The 18,611-nt window shown below is 37.3% G+C and overlaps 2 protein-coding genes across 2 annotated transcripts; both read right to left on the minus strand.

Annotated features, from left to right (window-relative positions):
* Window positions 1-824: 824 nt before the first annotated feature.
* On the minus strand, window positions 825-5,774 carry LOC121523461 (zinc finger protein OZF-like). The gene is made up of 2 exons (XM_041808371.1): window positions 5,584-5,774; window positions 825-2,998 (listed from the first exon to the last, which is right to left on the minus strand). Exons 1-2 carry the CDS (start codon window positions 5,636-5,638, stop codon window positions 1,734-1,736), a joined length of 1,320 nt encoding a protein of 439 aa, XP_041664305.1. The 5' UTR covers window positions 5,639-5,774; the 3' UTR covers window positions 825-1,733.
* A 3,301-nt stretch (window positions 5,775-9,075) lies between these two features.
* On the minus strand, window positions 9,076-18,101 carry LOC121523464 (gastrula zinc finger protein XlCGF8.2DB-like). The gene is made up of 2 exons (XM_041808375.1): window positions 17,967-18,101; window positions 9,076-13,257 (listed from the first exon to the last, which is right to left on the minus strand). Exons 1-2 carry the CDS (start codon window positions 17,989-17,991, stop codon window positions 12,152-12,154), a joined length of 1,131 nt encoding a protein of 376 aa, XP_041664309.1. The 5' UTR covers window positions 17,992-18,101; the 3' UTR covers window positions 9,076-12,151.
* Window positions 18,102-18,611: the final 510 nt, after the last annotated feature.

The raw sequence follows: 18,611 nt of genomic DNA on the forward strand, positions 1-18,611 counted from the left end.
GCTAAAATCTTTCGCTAAGAACCAGTTTGAACGTCTTTTAACGGTTTTAACGGTCACCATATGTTATGTTCATTAAATGTCTGTTAATGGTCATGTGACCGGAAATTACACTGAAACTTTAAAATGGTTCTACATCCTTCGAACTATCAATGACCATTTTGGGCTCAACATCATTAAAAGTGTTAGCTAAAACTCGTAGTTAGCTAGCACCGGTTAGCTTAAAAGAGTCACTCCTCATACCAAACAACAAATGCTGCCCGTTTCTGATATTTAATCACTAATAAAGAGAACAGACCTGCTCCATGTAGCCGGACTTTAGGGTTCAAAACAGCATCCAGTATTTTTTGTAGTTGCTGGTTCTCTTCTTTCAAACAGGAAATTTCCTCCTGATGCGTTGCTAGTGCACTTTCAAACACCTCTAAAATATCCTCAGTAACCAAAGTCAACCTCAATTTAACCAAATTCTTCACTGTTTGGACTTCAGACATCTTGACTAAATCTGCTGGTAGATTCTCATTCCAGGATCCGTCATCCGTTAAAACCGTTAGCTGGCTCTATCCTGATTACGTCTGACGTTATCGTATATTATAACCATAGACTGTAGAAAGAATTAGGCAAACCCTTTGTGACATCAGCTGTCTGCTTACAATAGACGGTCTCCAACAGTTCTTGAAGCAAATCCACGGCGGCTCTTTGACCCTGCCTGATAAAACTCAGCCCTGAAAGAGGTAAAAAAAAAAAAAAAAACTCTCTTTAGGTCTAAATCAATCTTTCAATCAAATGTAGTTTTTAGCCTTTTACAGCAACTTTATTCCGACAAACAGTGTGATCTAAGATACTTTATAATTTTGTATTACAAGGGATTTAATTTATGATTTAGCAACAAAAAGTCATCCGGGTTCTGTATGGGTGAGATAAAATGTGTTAAGACTATTAAAACCATACAAAATGTGAAACCAAAGAGAAGACAGAAACTTAACAAAATAATCAATCAATCAACCCTTATATAGCCCTATTTTAGTAAAGATGTTATCTCAACAGACACTTTACAGAAAGAGCAGGTGGCTTAAATACTGTTATACTATTTACAAAGATCAAATATTAATCCACCATGAGCATAGCAATGAGCTACATGTAGCAAAGTTACAGTAATGTGGTGGAAACGACAATGACAAAAACAAGACAATAAAAACAGAATTTTAATCATTAAGTTGCAAATATTTCAGGATTTCTGCTGCTCTAAATAAGTAAAGGAATGAATAAATAAACAAGTTCCAGAAGACACTCTTTTTTCATATTATTTATAATCATCCAAAACACCATGTAACAAATGAGGCCAAAAAAAAAGAGGCCAAAAAAAAAAAAAGAGGCCAAAAAAAATGACAGACAAAAAAAAAACAGGAGTTTGATCATGAAGTGGCTTCCTCTAAGCTGCAGCAGACCTTGGACCTTTTTGACACGCAGTCATTAACACTGCAGCTAAATGGTGTCTCCTCTATGTGGAAGAAAGAGTGTCTTCTTACTGTTCCAATTTTTAAAAATCTTTTACCACAAACCAAGCAACTACATGGTTTTTATCCTGGGAGAACAAGGAAGCATGTTAAATGATTGGAGCGACCATAGATTACAAAAATATCTTCTTACAACAATCACCTTTCTATACAGAAATCATTGGCAGTTTTCTGCATGTTGTAAGGGTGAAATTTTCTAATATCTCAACCTTTGAATTTTGTTTAATTTTGTTTTGTTTCGGTCTTCCCACTACACTTGTGATTTTTCACATACACCTCCTTGGTGAATCCTCTGCAACAAACTGAGCAACTAAATGGTTTCCCCGCTGTGTGGACAGTCAAGTGTTTCTTAAGATGTCCTTGTCTGGAGAATCTTTTGTCACAAACAACACAGCTAAAAGGTTTCTCTCCTGTGTGGACAGTCAAATGTTGCTTCAGATTTACTTGTTGGGAAAATCTTTTTTGACAAACAGAACAGCTAAATGGTTTCTCCCCTGTGTGGACAGTCAAGTGTTGCTTCAGATGGCCTTGTTGGGAAAAACGTTTATGACACACAGAACAGCTAAATGGTTTCTCCCCTGTGTGGATAATCAGGTGTTTCTTCAGATTTTCTTGGAGAGAGAATTGTTTATGACAAACAGAACAGCTAAAAGGTTTCTCCCCTGTGTGTACAGTCAAGTGTTGCTTTAGATGTCCTTGTTTAGAAAATCTTTTATGACAAAGCGAACAGCTAAATGGTTTCTCCCCTGTGTGGATAAACAGGTGTTTATTCAGGTTTTCTTGGAGAGAAAATCGTTTATGACAAACTGAACAACTAAATGGTTTCTCCCCTGTGTGGACTCTTTTATGCCTCACCAAATAGCTTCTGAATGGAAAACTTTTGTTACAAACTGAACAACTAAATGGTTCGTCTCCTGAGTGGGTCTCTCTGTCTTGCTGCAGCTGCTTCTTTTTTTCAAGGCTTAGAGGACATTCAGAGGAGCTAACTGATGTGTCTCCAGTGTTATATTTCACATCACTTACAGCTACCTTTTTGATTTGCAGTGTATTTAAACTTGTCTGAGGCTGTTCACTTTGTTCCCAATCAGCACTGTCATCAGTCTCAGATCCAGAAAGTTGTGAAGTCTCTTCACTGTCTGGATTAAACTCTCTGTCTGCTTCAGATACTCCGCAGTCCTCGCCATCAGATTCTGTTTTCAAATGCTCTGTGCCTCTGCTCTCTTCACTTTGGTTTTCATCAAGCTGCTGGGGCAGAAATTCATCTCCATCCTCCTTTTCAATCTTCACAGAGATAATAGTGAATGTTGACATGTTGATATCAGCCTCCTCTGCTCCTTGAAGCTGCTCTCTCTCCTGACTGTTCCACAATTCTTCTGGTTCCTCTTTAATGTGTGCTGGTTCTGGTGGCTCCTCCTGGTCCAGAATGGAGCTCCTCTCCTGCTGCTCAGGGAGAACCTTTTCTTTTCTCACCATCAGCTGCTGGATGTCTGTGGAGAAAAGTCAAACATGATTTCATGAAAGATTTAAGTTCTTTTCACAGTAAATCACTGATGGCTCTTCTCATTGTTGGAATGTTTGGCCCATTTTGTAAATGTTGAGATGTCTGGAATATATAAATTGGAATAAAACATGTATTTTATTTATCTTTGCCTTTCAGAATTTAAAATAGGAGCTTGAATTTTGGAGCCAAATACAACATATCTTGTAGACCGGGATTGCACCACACAGAAATATGATCATCTCTCCGTCACCTTATTTTAAAAAAATGTGCATTACAACTTAAAATGAAACACATGTACATATATTTAGATAAGCAGTCGAACTTTGAATCAAGCAGAAAAAATTTAAATACAGGTTTATTCCAAAACCTTCAGGGAGACTGGGTTGGTTGTCTTATGGGACTTGCACCACAGTGCAATCAGGAACAATGTGAAATCCAGCCCCATTACGGTACAATTCTCCACAGCCAAACATACCATTTCCATGCTAAGATACATCTGCATAGGGGCTGTGAAACATGGGGTTGAGCTATATTTTATCAAAACTAGGGGTGCACCGATTGCAATTTTCTGGCCGATCACCGATCTTTAAAAAGCCTGACCTGCCGATTCCAATTTTGGCCGATACCGATTTTTTTATGACTGACAGCATATACTTTCAATGTTCCAATCTTATTTTATTGAATAACATTGAACAATACCCGTGAAACAATACAAACTTGTTGTTTTAACTGCACATGAGGTAGTTCTCTCAAATATAAATGAAAAGTTTAAAGCACTGCTGTCCAAACTACTAAATAATATCAGTTCCTTTAGTCTTTCATTTTTCACATTTTAGTAGGCAGAGGCATATGAAACCGATCTTATCCACCGATCTTATTTTACAAGGATCGGCCGATCGCTGATCTCCCAAAATTAAGGAAATCAAGGCCGATACCGATCTTGGCCGATCGATCGGTACACCCCTAATCAAAACTACTAGAACTTCTCTCAATATATACATTGTTGAATGAACGGGTTGAATGAAGAATTTTGACAGACCTTATTTTGTAAGGAACTTGTGTATAATGATGGTGACTGTTTCTGGTTTTCTCTATCTACATTTTGTTCTTGTTTGGAAAAATACTGTGAACTAAATGATTATCATCTAGTATTTCACTAGTCCCTAAGCCATTCTATTCATAGTAAGCTCTAGAAACAACTCTTTAAGATAGTACTATATGCAGCTTTTCAGTTTAGATCCTTTTTTTTTTTAGTACTAACTTTTAGGAGAGGTGTATATTTTCTCTGTATGTATACATGACATGCAAACATTTTTTCTGGTATGTGTGCATCACAGGTGGGCAGTTGGATATATCAGGAATAAATAATTTCTTATCAGAAACCAATAATTACTTCAAACACCTTTCAGCTCCAAAATTAATAAACATTTTATGATGCTAACATCAACAGTCAGGGTATTTTCAGGAGGTTCCCTTTTCTGGTTGAAAGAGCCTCACAAATCCAGGGAAATGCTTATAGATCCGATTATCTTATTTGTGTTAGTTTTTGACAGAAAGAGGAAAAAAAAAAACACGGGAAAAGCTGTTCTCTTGTTTTTCATTTTTGACAAAAAAAAAAAAATATATATATATATATATATTTGTAGAAGCTCTTTAACCAAATGATATTTTTAATGCTAAAACAGAATTAATAGTAAAAAAAATAGTAACGCACATTAATATTTCTTGATTAATATGTCAAATTATAGTTATTTACTTGCATTCCTGAACAGAAAAATTTGTTTTAGTGGTTGAATGTTATGCTTGATTCATTTCTGACTTCTCACAGAAGCCCAGTGAGCCGGCTTAAATTCGGGTGAATTCGGTTTGAAATTCCTCATTCCTGTTCACACTGGTAAAAGGTGGAGAGCTCACTGAAATGAAAGAGTCTGCATTAAAGCACTTCATGATGCTGGATGGTCTTTGAGACAAATATGACAGGTGGTCTAATACATTTCTGTTATTTTGTGTTCTTGTTTTAATGAAATACTTGAGGGAAGAAGGTGACCCATCAGGAGCGGTTTTCATTTCAAAATAAAAGCCCTTACATCAAAAGTTAAGCCTTTAAACGGCCACTATGTTTTACAGTATTATAAAACAATAGGCCTGTTTGCTCTATACAATGTTTTTTTTTTAAATAACGTCAATGGTAAGAGAATCTGGGATTTAATGGACTTTATTAATAATAATATGAAAATGAAGAAATATGTATAAATAAGCCTGCTGCTTGAGGTGGAAAGGTTCCATCAAACATCCAGGCGGTTTAATAACACAATAGGAACTTGAGTGATCCTATACTCCTCTGCCTGTTGTTTTTGTTTGTGTTCTTTGCTCTGGTTATAAATACACGATACACAATACACGATTTCGCATCAAAATAGAAGGTTAGCAGCAGCTGCAACAATCTCTTCTACACCGGTGTGTGTTTAAGTCATTTTAACGTCTCAAACTAATAAACTAAACGTATTTCTATCCCATTAAAGCAATGATCGCCTGCGTTGCTCTAGGTACCTAGCACAAGCTATCACTTACTGTGGTTAGCATGTTCAGTCGTCCCGCGTGCGCGTAGTCCCTCCGTCTCGTCCATGTTCTTTAAATAATCCAGAGCCTGTCCAGACACAACGCTAAATCGCTTTAAGAGTCTCGAGTTGTTTCAACGACACAAAGAAACACATTAATCGATCACTATAAACTCTACAGCCGCCATACCGGAGGGTCTCTCACTCTCCTCCCAACAGATGAACCCTTACTCGACCACTTCCGGGTCACTGTAGCGTTTGGCCCATTCCCTTTCCGTCTGAAACCGTCGTTTGTTAAAGTGCACAGTGATGGGAATTCAGTAGTACAAAATTATTATGTCTCTTCATGGTTCTCATATCCTTCAGATAATTATTTTTTTTTCTTTTATTTATTTATTTATTCAACCTTTATTTAACAAGAGTTATTGAAGAGTGTCCTGACCAAGACAGCAGCAGTAAACTGAAGTTCACATATGTAGTCAATATGCATCAAAGGCATACAATAACAATTTAAGCAGCAAATATAGAATCAATATTTCAATATTTCAGAGAAAGGCTCTCTGTCAAACTTCACCTCTCTATCTTCAAGGTCCCCTACCTATACCTCCCTAGGAGGAAAGTATAATTATAGGAACAGATTTTCCTATCATCGTGATGATATTGTGTTCGGGGAGGTAGACAGTGTAAGATAAAGGCTACACAGTTTATCTCAGGATGCTAAATCATACACAACTGTTCATGCAAGTGTATACAGCAACTTAGAACTGAGTCAAAAAAAAAACGTTTCAGATGTGATTATACCAGGATTTTTTCCATCATTTAATGTACGATATTCATTAGCAAATACAAAGCAAACCCCACATTTAACATACCCAATCCATGTTTGGATATCAAAACAGGGGGAAAAAAGAAGAAAAACGTGCAACTGTCTGTTGCAGACATTTTTTCACTCCAAACTTTAAAAGAGCACCAAATTGTTGATTAGATAATATAAGGTAAATTTCCCAAATCTTTCAGCCACAGTGGCCTATGGATCATTGAAAACATCATAACAGATATTTGAGCCAGAAAACAGATATTGTCTCTGCTCTGTCACAGAGCATGGCAGGTGAGCTCTTAGGTTAATAAAAGTTCAAGGGGCAGGCTAAATGCGGGAGTTCTCTATTTTTCACTTAAATTAGATGCAGCAGTAAAGAACATCTTACCTTATGACGGTGTGTTTTAATCCATATTTCATTTGTCTTCAGTCCTGGATGATAAAAAGAAGTAGACTGTAGCTGTCTCTCCACAAGCAGAAACAGTTGAATCCCTCACATCTAAAATTTGGTAACATGAGAAGCATGTTCTATATCTGCCAAGTCTGTCACAATAAAATCACCCAAAGATAAGCATTGAAAACTTATTTTGAAGAGCAACTTCAGGCAATGGAATGTTTTCAGCGGCAACTTAAAACAAAGACGTCTCATAAACAGGAGAAAGACTTAAAGACCCTGTAAAGTAAAAATAAATCTGTATTTAGGTTTGTTGTGTGATGGAGCACTGTGTTATGAACCCCCAGGTAAAATTTCAGTCAAATAAAGCATCTCCAAGTTTATAAAATTAAGCTTCAAATCATGAAAAATGAGGCAGTAAAATCTGCTCCAGGATGGTGTGGGCGTGTCTGTTGAATGAGCTGAAGCCACGCCCACTCAGGAGGAATATGTTCCTCTCAGGTTTTAAAAATGTTACAATCTGAATGGAGGAGAGCACTCATGCCATTAGCCTGTCTCTTGACCTTTTGTTGACCTTAGAAGAGACAAAGTCTGTTCAAATCTCTGCTATAATGCTTTAAATGATCCATAGACCACTGTGACAACAGACTGTACTGAGATGAACCACTCTGTGATTTTAGATTGTGGCTAACTGTGATGAGGAGTGGCTCAGAGATAAGTTGAATGAGTTTAACAAGCCCTTGTATAAGTAGTTATCTTTTATTTAGAACCACAGATAAAGACACATATAAGCAGGGTAGTCTGCAGCATTAACCCCCTCACTCATGGTGTCATACTTGGAAAAAAAAAGTAATTTGTCCGTGATAAGCAAGATCAGATAATTTGTCTTTGGTCAGGTGGGAATTAAGACTCAAAGTCAGGGACTTAGAGCGATCAAGTTTGTGCACTGTGTTCATGGTGGATCCAAGAGTGAATTCCAGAGGCCAGAACCCAGAGGTCCCTGCTCCAGGTGACTGCTTCCTCCCACAATACTGTAGTGTTAGATGGGTGGGGTCATTCCCTACTGTGGGCTCATGACAACATGAGCCCACATATTGGCCCCGCCCACATGAAACCAAGCCAGGAAAGAGGTGAAATGGCCTAAATCCAGAATTCAGTCACATGTAGATCTTGGTGTTTTCACATGTTTACAGCAACCATATGCCAACATTTCTAGTGTGTTAAGACAAAAACTTTGGATTTCACTTTACAGGGTCTTTAAGTTCACATAACTCAGAAAATGAGACACAAGAGATGCCTGAAGGGTTAAATACAGGATGAGAAAATGAAACTTTTAAAAATATATTTTTTAGGATCTCTTTCTCGTGAGTGGGTGTGGCTTTGGTCCATTCAACTAACACGCCAACATCATCCTGGAGCAGATTTTACTGCCTCATTTTTCATAATTTCAAAGCTTAATTTCATAAACTTATAAGTGTTTTTTTTTTTACTAAAATTTAGCCTGGTGGTTTATAACACACTTGTGTCACATTTGTCATACAACAAACCTAAATACAGATTTACTATCACTTTACAGGGTCTTTAAAGTACAAATAAAGACAGGGGCACGGCTGGAAACACAAACAGGTTACAATGTGAGAGGAACTAACTGATACATTGTTAGTTTGGATCTGAAGATGTTGTGCTGACCAAAGAACAGATTCATTAGTACATTAATTCACTATAGTGTAATCCTTCTGAAAAATCACAGTGATTTATCATTCAACTGTCAAACCTCATCTGTGGACTTCTGCTTATCTGGAGGAGAAGGTATGATAGAATGACTCCAATAAAAGGATCAACTTTACATTAAAATTGATTTTTGATTAAAAAAAACTTTACACTCAATGAAGTGAAAAAAATGGCTTGATGTTTTTTTATCTTACATTTCACAATGTTCAAAGTATTTTTTTTAACCTGCAAAGATCAATTCAACTCAACAACTTTATTAATCCCTTAAGGGGCAATATGTCCAGAGCAGCTTGTACATAAAATTAGATAAAACAAAGTGACAAAGACAGAAACAGAAACAGCATGTGCAAGCTTAAACACACAATAAGATAAAAAAATGAATGCTGATATAACTTAGGCTGACAAATTAGTAAATAGCCTGAAAAGACAATGATGAATAGTCTATTAGAAGTGACTTGGAGGGTAAAAGACTGTAAGAGATATATATAAAAAACCAGAAACAGATGAATGAGAGAGAGGGATGTCTTGGTTGTCAATTGAAGGTTTATTATCACACCAAAATACTTAAATAAAACATCAAACTCTTCACAAAACAAGGTTGTGAAATTGAAGAATAAAAACAGAAATCAACAACTCTATCAAGAAACATGCAGCAGCTGATGACTGTATGCAGACCTAACTGAAAACCTTGAACCATTCTTTAGTCAGGGATGGACACAAGTCACATAAACTAATGTTGCTGTAGTTATCTGCCAAGGTAAAAGGATAGTACTGCTAACACCTCCCCAGGGAATGTGTGGCAGACACCAGCTGCTGAGTACTGTGAGGCAATGTTACACTCCAAACTGAGCTTCAGAAAAGATGCAGGAATTTAATTTTAGTTGCATGATTTGGTTGTATGTTACAGGTTTGATGCTGCACCAGTACTAGGCATGTTGAGGAAAGTATTAGTAAAAAGTCTGTGTTGTGATTGAACTGGTATGTGGTTTTCTTTATGAATGTGATGTGTAAATACTGGATTTGTCTGAAGTTTTTGCAGTGACTATAAATTTTTGTCTGTGTTGTGATTTTAAGGGAAAGTCTGAGCAGAGCGGCCTGTTTTTATTGATGTGTTTTGGGTGCATCTTTGAACAAACTCACTATTAAAGACAAACTGAACTGATTTATGCACAATTACATAATTTTTTTCCATTTTCAATATACTTAGTATTACTCCTTGCTTTTTAAGAAAGGATGCGCAGTATTATAGGCGTGATCTCAGTGTCAGCAGATAATAGAGGTAATTACTGTTATATGAGAATATCTGATGATCTTTGCTGCACACATAAGTACAATTCACTTAAAGCAGTGTTTCACTTTCTTAGATAAAGCATTCTTTTTTAGAGTTTAAAAAGAAAACCTGCATGATCATACAAATTTATCAGATTGGATAGATATTTGTATCTATTTTATGTATACGGAACAACAACAAAAAAGACATAGATATCTGCATTCTGAGCAAGTGTTTACTAAAAATTTCAATAAACCTAACCAGGAAGTTTTCGTCTGCACTTCACTCTAGCCACAGCAGTCCTCTGCCTGTACTATTTCCCTGCATTAGTCACCCATCAGATCTTATATAATCAACATGATCGCACTGTTAGAGTAGAGAAAAACCATAAAGACATTATTCACGGTATAAATCAAAATTAATTTAGTCATAGAGGCGTAAAGAGTGTGGAGCCAATTTAATAGTGTCTGCATTAGCGCCTGCTGAGAGAGAGAGACTACCTGGGTGAGCAGTAGATCCTGGCTGTTGACATCGCACAGCTCTAAGTACAGCTTTTTACACCTGGTCATCGTATCCCAGTGTCTCAAAGATCACCTGAACGCTTTCTTTCTTTGTATACAAATACACACAAAGCCCCATTCACCTTCAATAGTGTTTAAAAAAGGAAATAGTGGCACCATACCACAAACCTGATCTGTGCATACGAGCAGAGGACTGCTGAAGCCCGATGACATCACTCTACTCAGCGGTCTACAACATGGCGGCCTCCTGGTGAGTTCATAATCTCACATTTTCACAAAATGCACATATCCGGTGAGGATTTTTTTTGTTCAGCACAAGTATAACACGGTACAAAAATCTATCAGTTAAGATGAATTTGTCTTATCATGTTTGGTGACTTTTAAGTAGAAAAATGACATACATCAGCTGGAGGTTTATTTTCTTTGATCCTCTATAATGTTCAAACAGTAAAATGTGTCAAGGATTTAAGTGTTTTATCTCTGAACTACAGCTAGTGTTATTCTATGTACTTTAGAAGAAAGGTTTATGTTATTTCAAGCACTTTGTCTGGACTGTCAGTGGAAATCCTGCAATCCTGTTGTTCAGTCAGAAGATTGAAAGAATGAGCCCCATAAAAAGGGAAGCAGGCACATTCTTATTTAGTGTACATGCTTATACCTGTATTAACAAAAAAAAAAAAAAAAAAAACAGTTTGGAAATGTTGGGCAAAAGTTCAACATTATGCATCCTAATTATAAAGTAGTGGTATGTCATTATAATTATGTTTCATTCATATAATTAGTAGTAATAGCATTAGCAGAAGTAGTAGTGGATATGTCTCATGAGCAAAATGGACTCTCTTCATTAGTTCAACCTCAATAAATCCCCCAAGAAGCGAAATCATCCATTGTAAAACTAAGCTGGGGAAAATGTTTAATAAAAGCACTCTCTAAAAAATGTGGGGAGTTTCTTCACATTATTACCAAACTGGACAGTGACCAAATCAATAATATTTAAGTATTATCCTGGGCATTAAGTTCACTCTGGGCACTAATAGGTTAAGGTCAAGAGTGTGTTTTGTTTTTACTACACAGAGCCACCCACCATAGTGACATCTAACATAACCTCCATTAGTTATAGCTCTGATGGAAAAGTAGCTCCATGGAATATGTTGTAGCCTGTTTTGTTCCCCTGTACAGGATGTAAAGGTATTACGGTGAATGAATTGTTGTTATCGTTGGTAGCAGACATGATTTCCCCCCTGATGGCTGAGGCTAACACTGAATAGATGACTGGTGCTGTCTACTTCACTGTTAAACTGTGCCTGCCCTACTTTCTCTCTCTGCCATCTTGTAAAGATACGCATAAAACTGGTCATTCTTGCAGTCTGTGTAATACTTTATTAGTCACTTACACCAGAGCCATTTTTGACCTAAAATATGTCAGAAAATTTTTGTACCATACGGTATTAGTATAAATTAGTATTCTGAATAAAAGAAGTACAAAAATTACCAAAATTTACAAAGTGCAGCACTAGTAAATGAGGTGATGGAGGAGCAGTGCAGAGCAGTGACATTTGCAGTGCCACTTCAATACATATAAAATCCTGCATCTTTGTGTTAAGTTGAAGATGTGTTCTTTAGACTGAATCTGCTATGAGACAATCAGGAATTAACATTCTACATCACTGCTGTGTCTTTCTACCTGGACTGTTCACAGCCATAAACTCTGCTGTCTCATTTCTTCTACTGTGCTCTCCATCATCTGATCATCAAGACGTTGGTCTAAGAGCTTATCAATCAACCCAACAGATACTTTTCAAACAAAAAGTTTCCCTTCCAAAGGGGAAAATGTCTGGGTTTCAAATTTTAATCTGACTCTTTGACCACAGCGGAGCTGAAGGGTTTCTCTCCTGAGTGCACTAAAACATGTCTACTTAGACTTCTGCTTTGGCTAAATCTTTTACCACAATCAGAGCAGCTGAAGGGTTTCTCCCCTGTGTGAATCCTGACATGCTCCGTAAGATTATTTTTTTGGCTAAATCTTTTACCACACTCAGTGCAGCTGAAGGGTTTTTCTTCCAAGTGGATTCTCATATGTCTAGTCATATGTCCTTGTTTGTTAAATCTTTTTCCACAAGCAGGGCAGCTGAAGGGTTTCTCACCTGTGTGAATTCTTATATGTTGTGTGAGGTTACATTTATGGGTAAATCTTTGATCACACACAGAGCAGCTGAAGGGCTTCTCTCCTGTGTGTTTGCTCATATGTCTTGTTAGAGCATCTTTAACATGAAATTTCTTATCACACTGAGAGCAGCTGAAGGGTTTCTCCCCTGTGTGAGTTCTCATATGATATATTAGATGACTTTTGTACTTACAGCCTTTACCACACTCGGGGCAGCTGAAGGGTCTCTCTCCTGTGTGACTTCTCATATGATGCATTAGATGACTTCTATAGTCAAAACTTTTACCACACTCAGAGCAGCAATGTGAGTTCTTGTCAGTCATTCTTTCTTCAGTTTGAATGTTTTCCACTGAATTTAATCCTGACTGGTGTTCGCTGGACTCCCACCAATCAGCACTGTCATCAGTCCCCATTTCAGAAGAATCTTCAATCTTGACCTCAATCTCTGGTTGTAAATCACTCTCTGGATTAAAGTGTCTGGCTGCCTCTGGTCCTCCATACTCTCCATCACCTCCTGTTTCCATCTCTGTGGGTTTTCTTTGATGAAGATTAGAGGACTGAGGTTCATCATCTTCATCATCTTCACTCTTCACAGGGACGGGAACAAATGTGAACTTGATGATATCATCCTCATCTGGTCCTTGAAGCTGACCTCCCTCCTGATTGCTCCACAGTTCCTCTGGTTCTTCTTTGATGGTTATCTCCTGGTTCAGACTGGAGCTCCACTCCTGCTGCTCACTGGAAAGCTTTCCTTTACTCACTGAAAGTTGATGGACTTCCACAGGAAAAACTAAAATACAGAAACACACATTAAGGAAAAATGGTTTTATATGACGAAAAAAACTGAAGAGCGAAACTTGACATGAATCGTTTTCTATATCTAAACAAAATGTCAAAATGTCACGTCTATGTCAGGAGAAACCGACCATGTCTGGACTGGACTCTGTAAACCATCAAATCTTTTAACTGTGTTTTGTGAGCTTTCTGATTTGTCACAGAGTAATACAGAGGCAACAGGGTGGCAGGCTCCAAAGTGTTTGGCCAAATCTCAAAATGATCACAACTATGAGAGATGGAAGACGAGGATATGACGGAACCAGTGGAATCTGACCAGCTGGAAACAAAGTCTGTAGCAGCTCCTACATTCTGGTTTAGCACAACTGTCAAACTCTTCTGACGCCTTCAAATGCTTTCAGCCCTTACCCATTTGCAGGAGGTGGTGCTCTAAGGTACTCTGTGATTTTAAAATCAAACTACATCTGAAGGCCAAGGATAGGAAATACAGGCCATAATTAACTCAGTATTTTTTCATGTCTATTTTTAGGATTATTTTGCAAGTAGCTGACCTTGCAACTAGACTAATTTCCTCATCATCTGAATGCACAAATATTGTGCCTATAAGTCATGAATATCTAAACTGTTTTTACAAATCTGCCACTTTACAGCTGGCATCATCAGCTAAGGTGGGGGTCTGAAAGTCTCCCTAAGAACATTTATAGTACCAAACACTCCTTTTCCTACATTCTGATCCCGTTTATGCAACCGTTATAACATATTCTGCCTCCTTTATAATTACAGTTCAGTTTTTTGTTATCTTTTGTGTTTTGAAAATATGTGTTTTTTTGTGATCATCTGGCACATTTTTACACATACAGCCAAAAAACTATCTGGACTTCAAGAATTCTCAAGTTTCTCTAAGACATGCATGATCCAATCCTGATGTGGGATTTAAGTAACCTGACAAGTCAGATGGATTTGTTTCACACATCCATCTGGAAAACCTTCCATAAACTTGTCTGGGAAAGGGCAGAGCCTTTGAACAAAAAAAAAAAAAAAAAAAAAAAAAACTCGGAGGGTGACTGGATGAACGTTCTGTCTGTCACATCTTTACAGACCAATCAAAAAACATGTCATGCTGTAGCCCCTACTGAAGAGTAAACTCCATAAATAGCTGCATAATGTGAACAATGGCGACTGTAGACATGTCAGTACATGACTTTTGTCTTTTTTGAAAAGAAAACACCTCACTGCTGTTCTTTGTTCTTTAATAGAAGAAATGTCATCAAGTTACGTTTTAGCAGCATTCATGCTAATCTCTTCTGCCATAATTGCACCGGCCTCTTGTTGCTGCTCGCTTATGCCATGACTCTGCCACACCTGAAAGTACTGCCCCTCGATGCTGATTGGTCCTGTCACTTCCTAACCAGGCCCAAACGTTTAAGATGGGAGCTTTGTAAGATGGATTTGCCAGTAAGAAACACGGAAATGAGCGAATCCATCTGCTTGGAAGGTAAAGATTTCAGTCCCATGCTGAAGAAAAATGCATTACTTGAAGAAAAATACACTGGGCAACTCAAGATGCCACCCCATTGAGTTCAGTTATATTTGTTTCTGAGGTGACCATGAGTGTTTTCTATGTCAGTGACAAATGTACATCAACCAACATAGTTTGGGCTGATTACGGCTTAGTAGGTAGAGTCAGTTGTTTCAAAACTGGAATGTGGAGGGTTTGATTCCCAGCTCCTAGAGTCATATGACACTTGATGTGTCTTGGTGAGTTTTTAAAGATGTCATTTACTTCTTTATCTCACATTAAAATGTTGAATATTTAAGTGCAAAGTAGAATTGCCAATCCTGTACTTTAGCCTTTTTGACTACAAATATTATGAAGGATGTGTGCTGCAGTCAATGAGTAGTGGCCTCTTGCTAAAAGATGGTCTGGTTCCCAAACTAATGTTTCACGGTTTGATTTTGTAAAGGAATTCCTTACACGTGCAGAGGGAAAGTGAGCTAAAATTGGGGATTCAGGACAGCCCTGCCTACAAAATTTAACACCAGCTGAATGACTGACATCAATCTCAGACAGGTTTGGTCATTAGTTTAAACAATGGAAATTACCTTAGGAGGTTGCTCCAAATTATTAAGCAAGTCACAGTTTTCATGCAATATGGGGGAAAAGAAAGATGTTTCTGCAGATGAAATGTGTGAAACAGCACAGTATCTTCCAAAAGGTAGGAAAACACTGGACATTACAGTAAAAATGGAGATCGTACCGTAAAAAAGATTAGTGTGTGATTCAGAGCACAGATGGGTTTGTTCAGATTAAAGCATATAAAGGAAAGTTTCTGTAAGGCAAATTCTTCATACTAAGAGAGCAGCTGGGAAAAATCTGCTGATGAGTAGCAAACAGGTATTTGAAGCTGCTGGTGCCTCTAGAGTGCCAATTCTGGATGCAGAATACTCCAGAGGGCTCAGACATTTATGAAGCCAACTTTTCAAACAGTTTTGTTCACTGATGAATGCTGTTCTACACTGGATGGTCCAGATGGATGGAGGTCTGGATGGCTGGTGGATGGCCACCATGTCCCAGCAAGGCTGCAATATCAACAAGGAAGTGGTGGAGTAATGATTTGGCCTGGAATCATAGGAAATGAGTTGGTAGACCCCTTTAAAGTGCCTGAAGGTGTCAAAATGACCTCAGCAAAATATGAGGAGTTCCTAACTACCCATTCCTGCCACTGTATAAAAAGAACCGTGCCTTCTGGAGTAAAATCATTGTTTATGCAAGACATCGCACCATCTCCTGCTGCAGAAAATCCCACTGCTATCGGCATAAAGGGAGAAAATAAAATCATGGTGTGGCCACCATCATCCCCTTACTTCAACCCTACTGAGAGCCTTTTGAGTAGCCTTAAAAAGGAAGCTCAAAACAGCAGCTTTGGGAGGCAATTCTGGCACCCTCAAAGGAAATACAGGCAGAAACTCTATATGGACGTGAAAGTTAAATGGATAAGAGAGTTGTTAAGGTGATATCAAAGAAGAACTCCCTTGTAAATATGATTGAAATAGCTTTGTTTGAGGAAAAGTTACCTCCTCATGCAAAAAAGTACTACAGATTTCTGTTTTCAATATTGAAGGGTTTTGAAACTGAATTTGTATAATAATTTTGAACACTGTGTATTAAGCTATTTTGCAAAAAAGAAAAGTCAATGTTATCATTGGTAATTTTGTAGAATAAAATCCAGAATATAATATAATTGTTGAGAGATAAAAAAAAATCCCATTGGCTGCCAATTATATAGACAATAGAAAACAATAAACAATGACAGTATATGGATATGTAAATAATAGTTTGGATCACAGTGTATATTCTGTGGGCTAAAAGATCAGAAAATTAAAAGGACTGATCAAAATTACAAAAAAGAGTCTTGAATCCTGATAGATGCTGTAAAGCAGTGATAATCAACATGTGGCTCTTTTGTGATGATTTGTGGCTCTTTTTTGTCTTAACTTGAAATATTATTCCCCCAGAAAACCTTTAAAAAAATGGAAACTATGACCTTAGAAAGTATCCACTGCAAGTCAATTTAATCAGTTTGAATCCCCACATTCATACAGTTGGCTTCAATTGTCAGCCTTTATTTTTTTGTCTGTATATTTCCATTGCCCTTAATTGCATTTTTTTTTGCCAATTTTTCTCAATTTTTATGCCCCTTTAAATCAATTTTCACTGCTTTAAGCCCACTTTTGCCATTTCTTGTTGCCACTTTCTGCCCATTTTTAATACTTCTATCCCATTTTTTTGCCTTTTTTATCCTGCTTTTTGCTATTTGCATTTTTTCCCTCTTCTTCCACTTTCCACCCATTTAAGCTGCATTTCGCCACTAATTGCCACTGTTTTCAGCATGATTTGCCACTCTTTGGTGCTTTTTGACCATTTTTGCCATGTTCGTGCCCCTTTGTCACTTTTACACTAATGTTTTTCCCGTGTTTTTGCCCATTTAAGTCACTTTTACACTTATGTTTTTCCCGTTTTTCCCATTTTCAAAGACATTTTTTCAACAATTTGGCTCTTTGGTTGAGCTGGGCGGAGTATCACTGCTGTAAAGTGTCAATCAAGGTACTTTTATGAAGTTGATCCATTATCTAAAGTTTGAATCAAACTCAAATAGACTCTATTTTGTTTACTCAACATCTTTGAGGTATTTTTGGACAAACCCACTGTTCATACTGTTTGTTAATATGTGAAATGTAAAAACCTCTCGGGTAAATTTCAAAGTTTTAGTAAAATACAAAGCTAGACTTTTGTGGGTACAAGATGTCTTTTTCACAACCTGGGTGCACTTAATAGGATTGTTTGGGGCTGTAATAGAGGGTCAAAGAAGCCGTGATGTTAAATATCAGCTTCTTTGAGGACTGCTGATAACTTCACACTTCTGGGTTAGTTCTGGATCCTGGTTCACAGCAACACAGACAATTAACCTCGAATGTGAATAAAATAAATGCATGTAACGACTATTTACACTCATAAATAGCAGGCTGATAATACACAGTGTAAACAACAACCAGTCAGAAAAGAGTTTAAGAGTCTAGAAGACAACCTTCTATTGTTATCAGGAACTAGCCGCGGCTAACACTGTGCTGTCTGGATGCACTCGTTAGCTAAAAGCTCAGCTCTCTGAAACATTTACAGTAAAAGAGTTTGTAGAGGAAACAAACCTGAAAGATCCTGAAACCCGGACATTTTAAAAACATTCCGGAGTTAAAGATGGGAAATAAAAGTCCACTGTGAAATCTTTTTAAGTATTATTCTGCTCCTACAGGACGTTAGATCGTCCAAACACGCTAACAGTGCCTGAGGGTTAACGGCATGTGAGACCCGGAACAGAAAAAAAAAACACTTCCTGTCGTGTCCTCCTCACCAGGGCTTCACAATAAAACTAAACTGTGAATGTCTGGGCCTGGATGCACTTCATGAAAATAGTTCATCAAATGTCCTATTCCAAGTCCCATAAACATTTTTTCTCTCTCGTAGGATACTCAGACAAACCAGACTCAGAGAGTGGGTTGAAAATCAATCAGTCTTTATTTGTATTAGGGCTGGGCAATTACTCACAAATTACATGAAATCGTAATATGACCAGCTGCAGTTTTTTAAATCGCAGACGGTGCAATATTTCCTTAACCTGAAATGTGTTAAAATAGATTAGGATAGGAAGATTTTTTTTTTTGCTGCAGAGATTTTATGCTCTACACATTATGAAAATATTCATTTGTTTTTTTTAATAGTTTACAAAAATCCTACTTTTCCTGTTCATGTATATGACTTTCTTAATGAAAACGTGAATAAAATAAAAATATATC

This window comes from Cheilinus undulatus, linkage group 16 (genome assembly GCF_018320785.1).
Source record: "Cheilinus undulatus linkage group 16, ASM1832078v1, whole genome shotgun sequence".
In the NCBI taxonomy this organism is placed as follows: domain Eukaryota; kingdom Metazoa; phylum Chordata; class Actinopteri; order Labriformes; family Labridae; genus Cheilinus; species Cheilinus undulatus.

Excerpts from the sequence above, each read along its gene's own strand:
- LOC121523464 (XM_041808375.1), bottom strand. The coding sequence starts at position 17,991 with ATGTCCGGGTTTCAGGATCTTTCAG. Across the intron at positions 13,258-17,966 it reads CGGGTTTCAGGATCTTTCAG|TTTTTCCTGTGGAAGTCCAT; the intron begins GTTTGTTTCCTC and ends TCTGTATTTTAG.
- LOC121523461 (XM_041808371.1), bottom strand. The coding sequence starts at position 5,638 with ATGGACGAGACGGAGGGACTACGCGCACGCGGGACGACTGAACATGCT. Across the intron at positions 2,999-5,583 it reads GACTGAACATGCTAACCACA|ACATCCAGCAGCTGATGGTG; the intron begins GTAAGTGATAGC and ends TTTTCTCCACAG.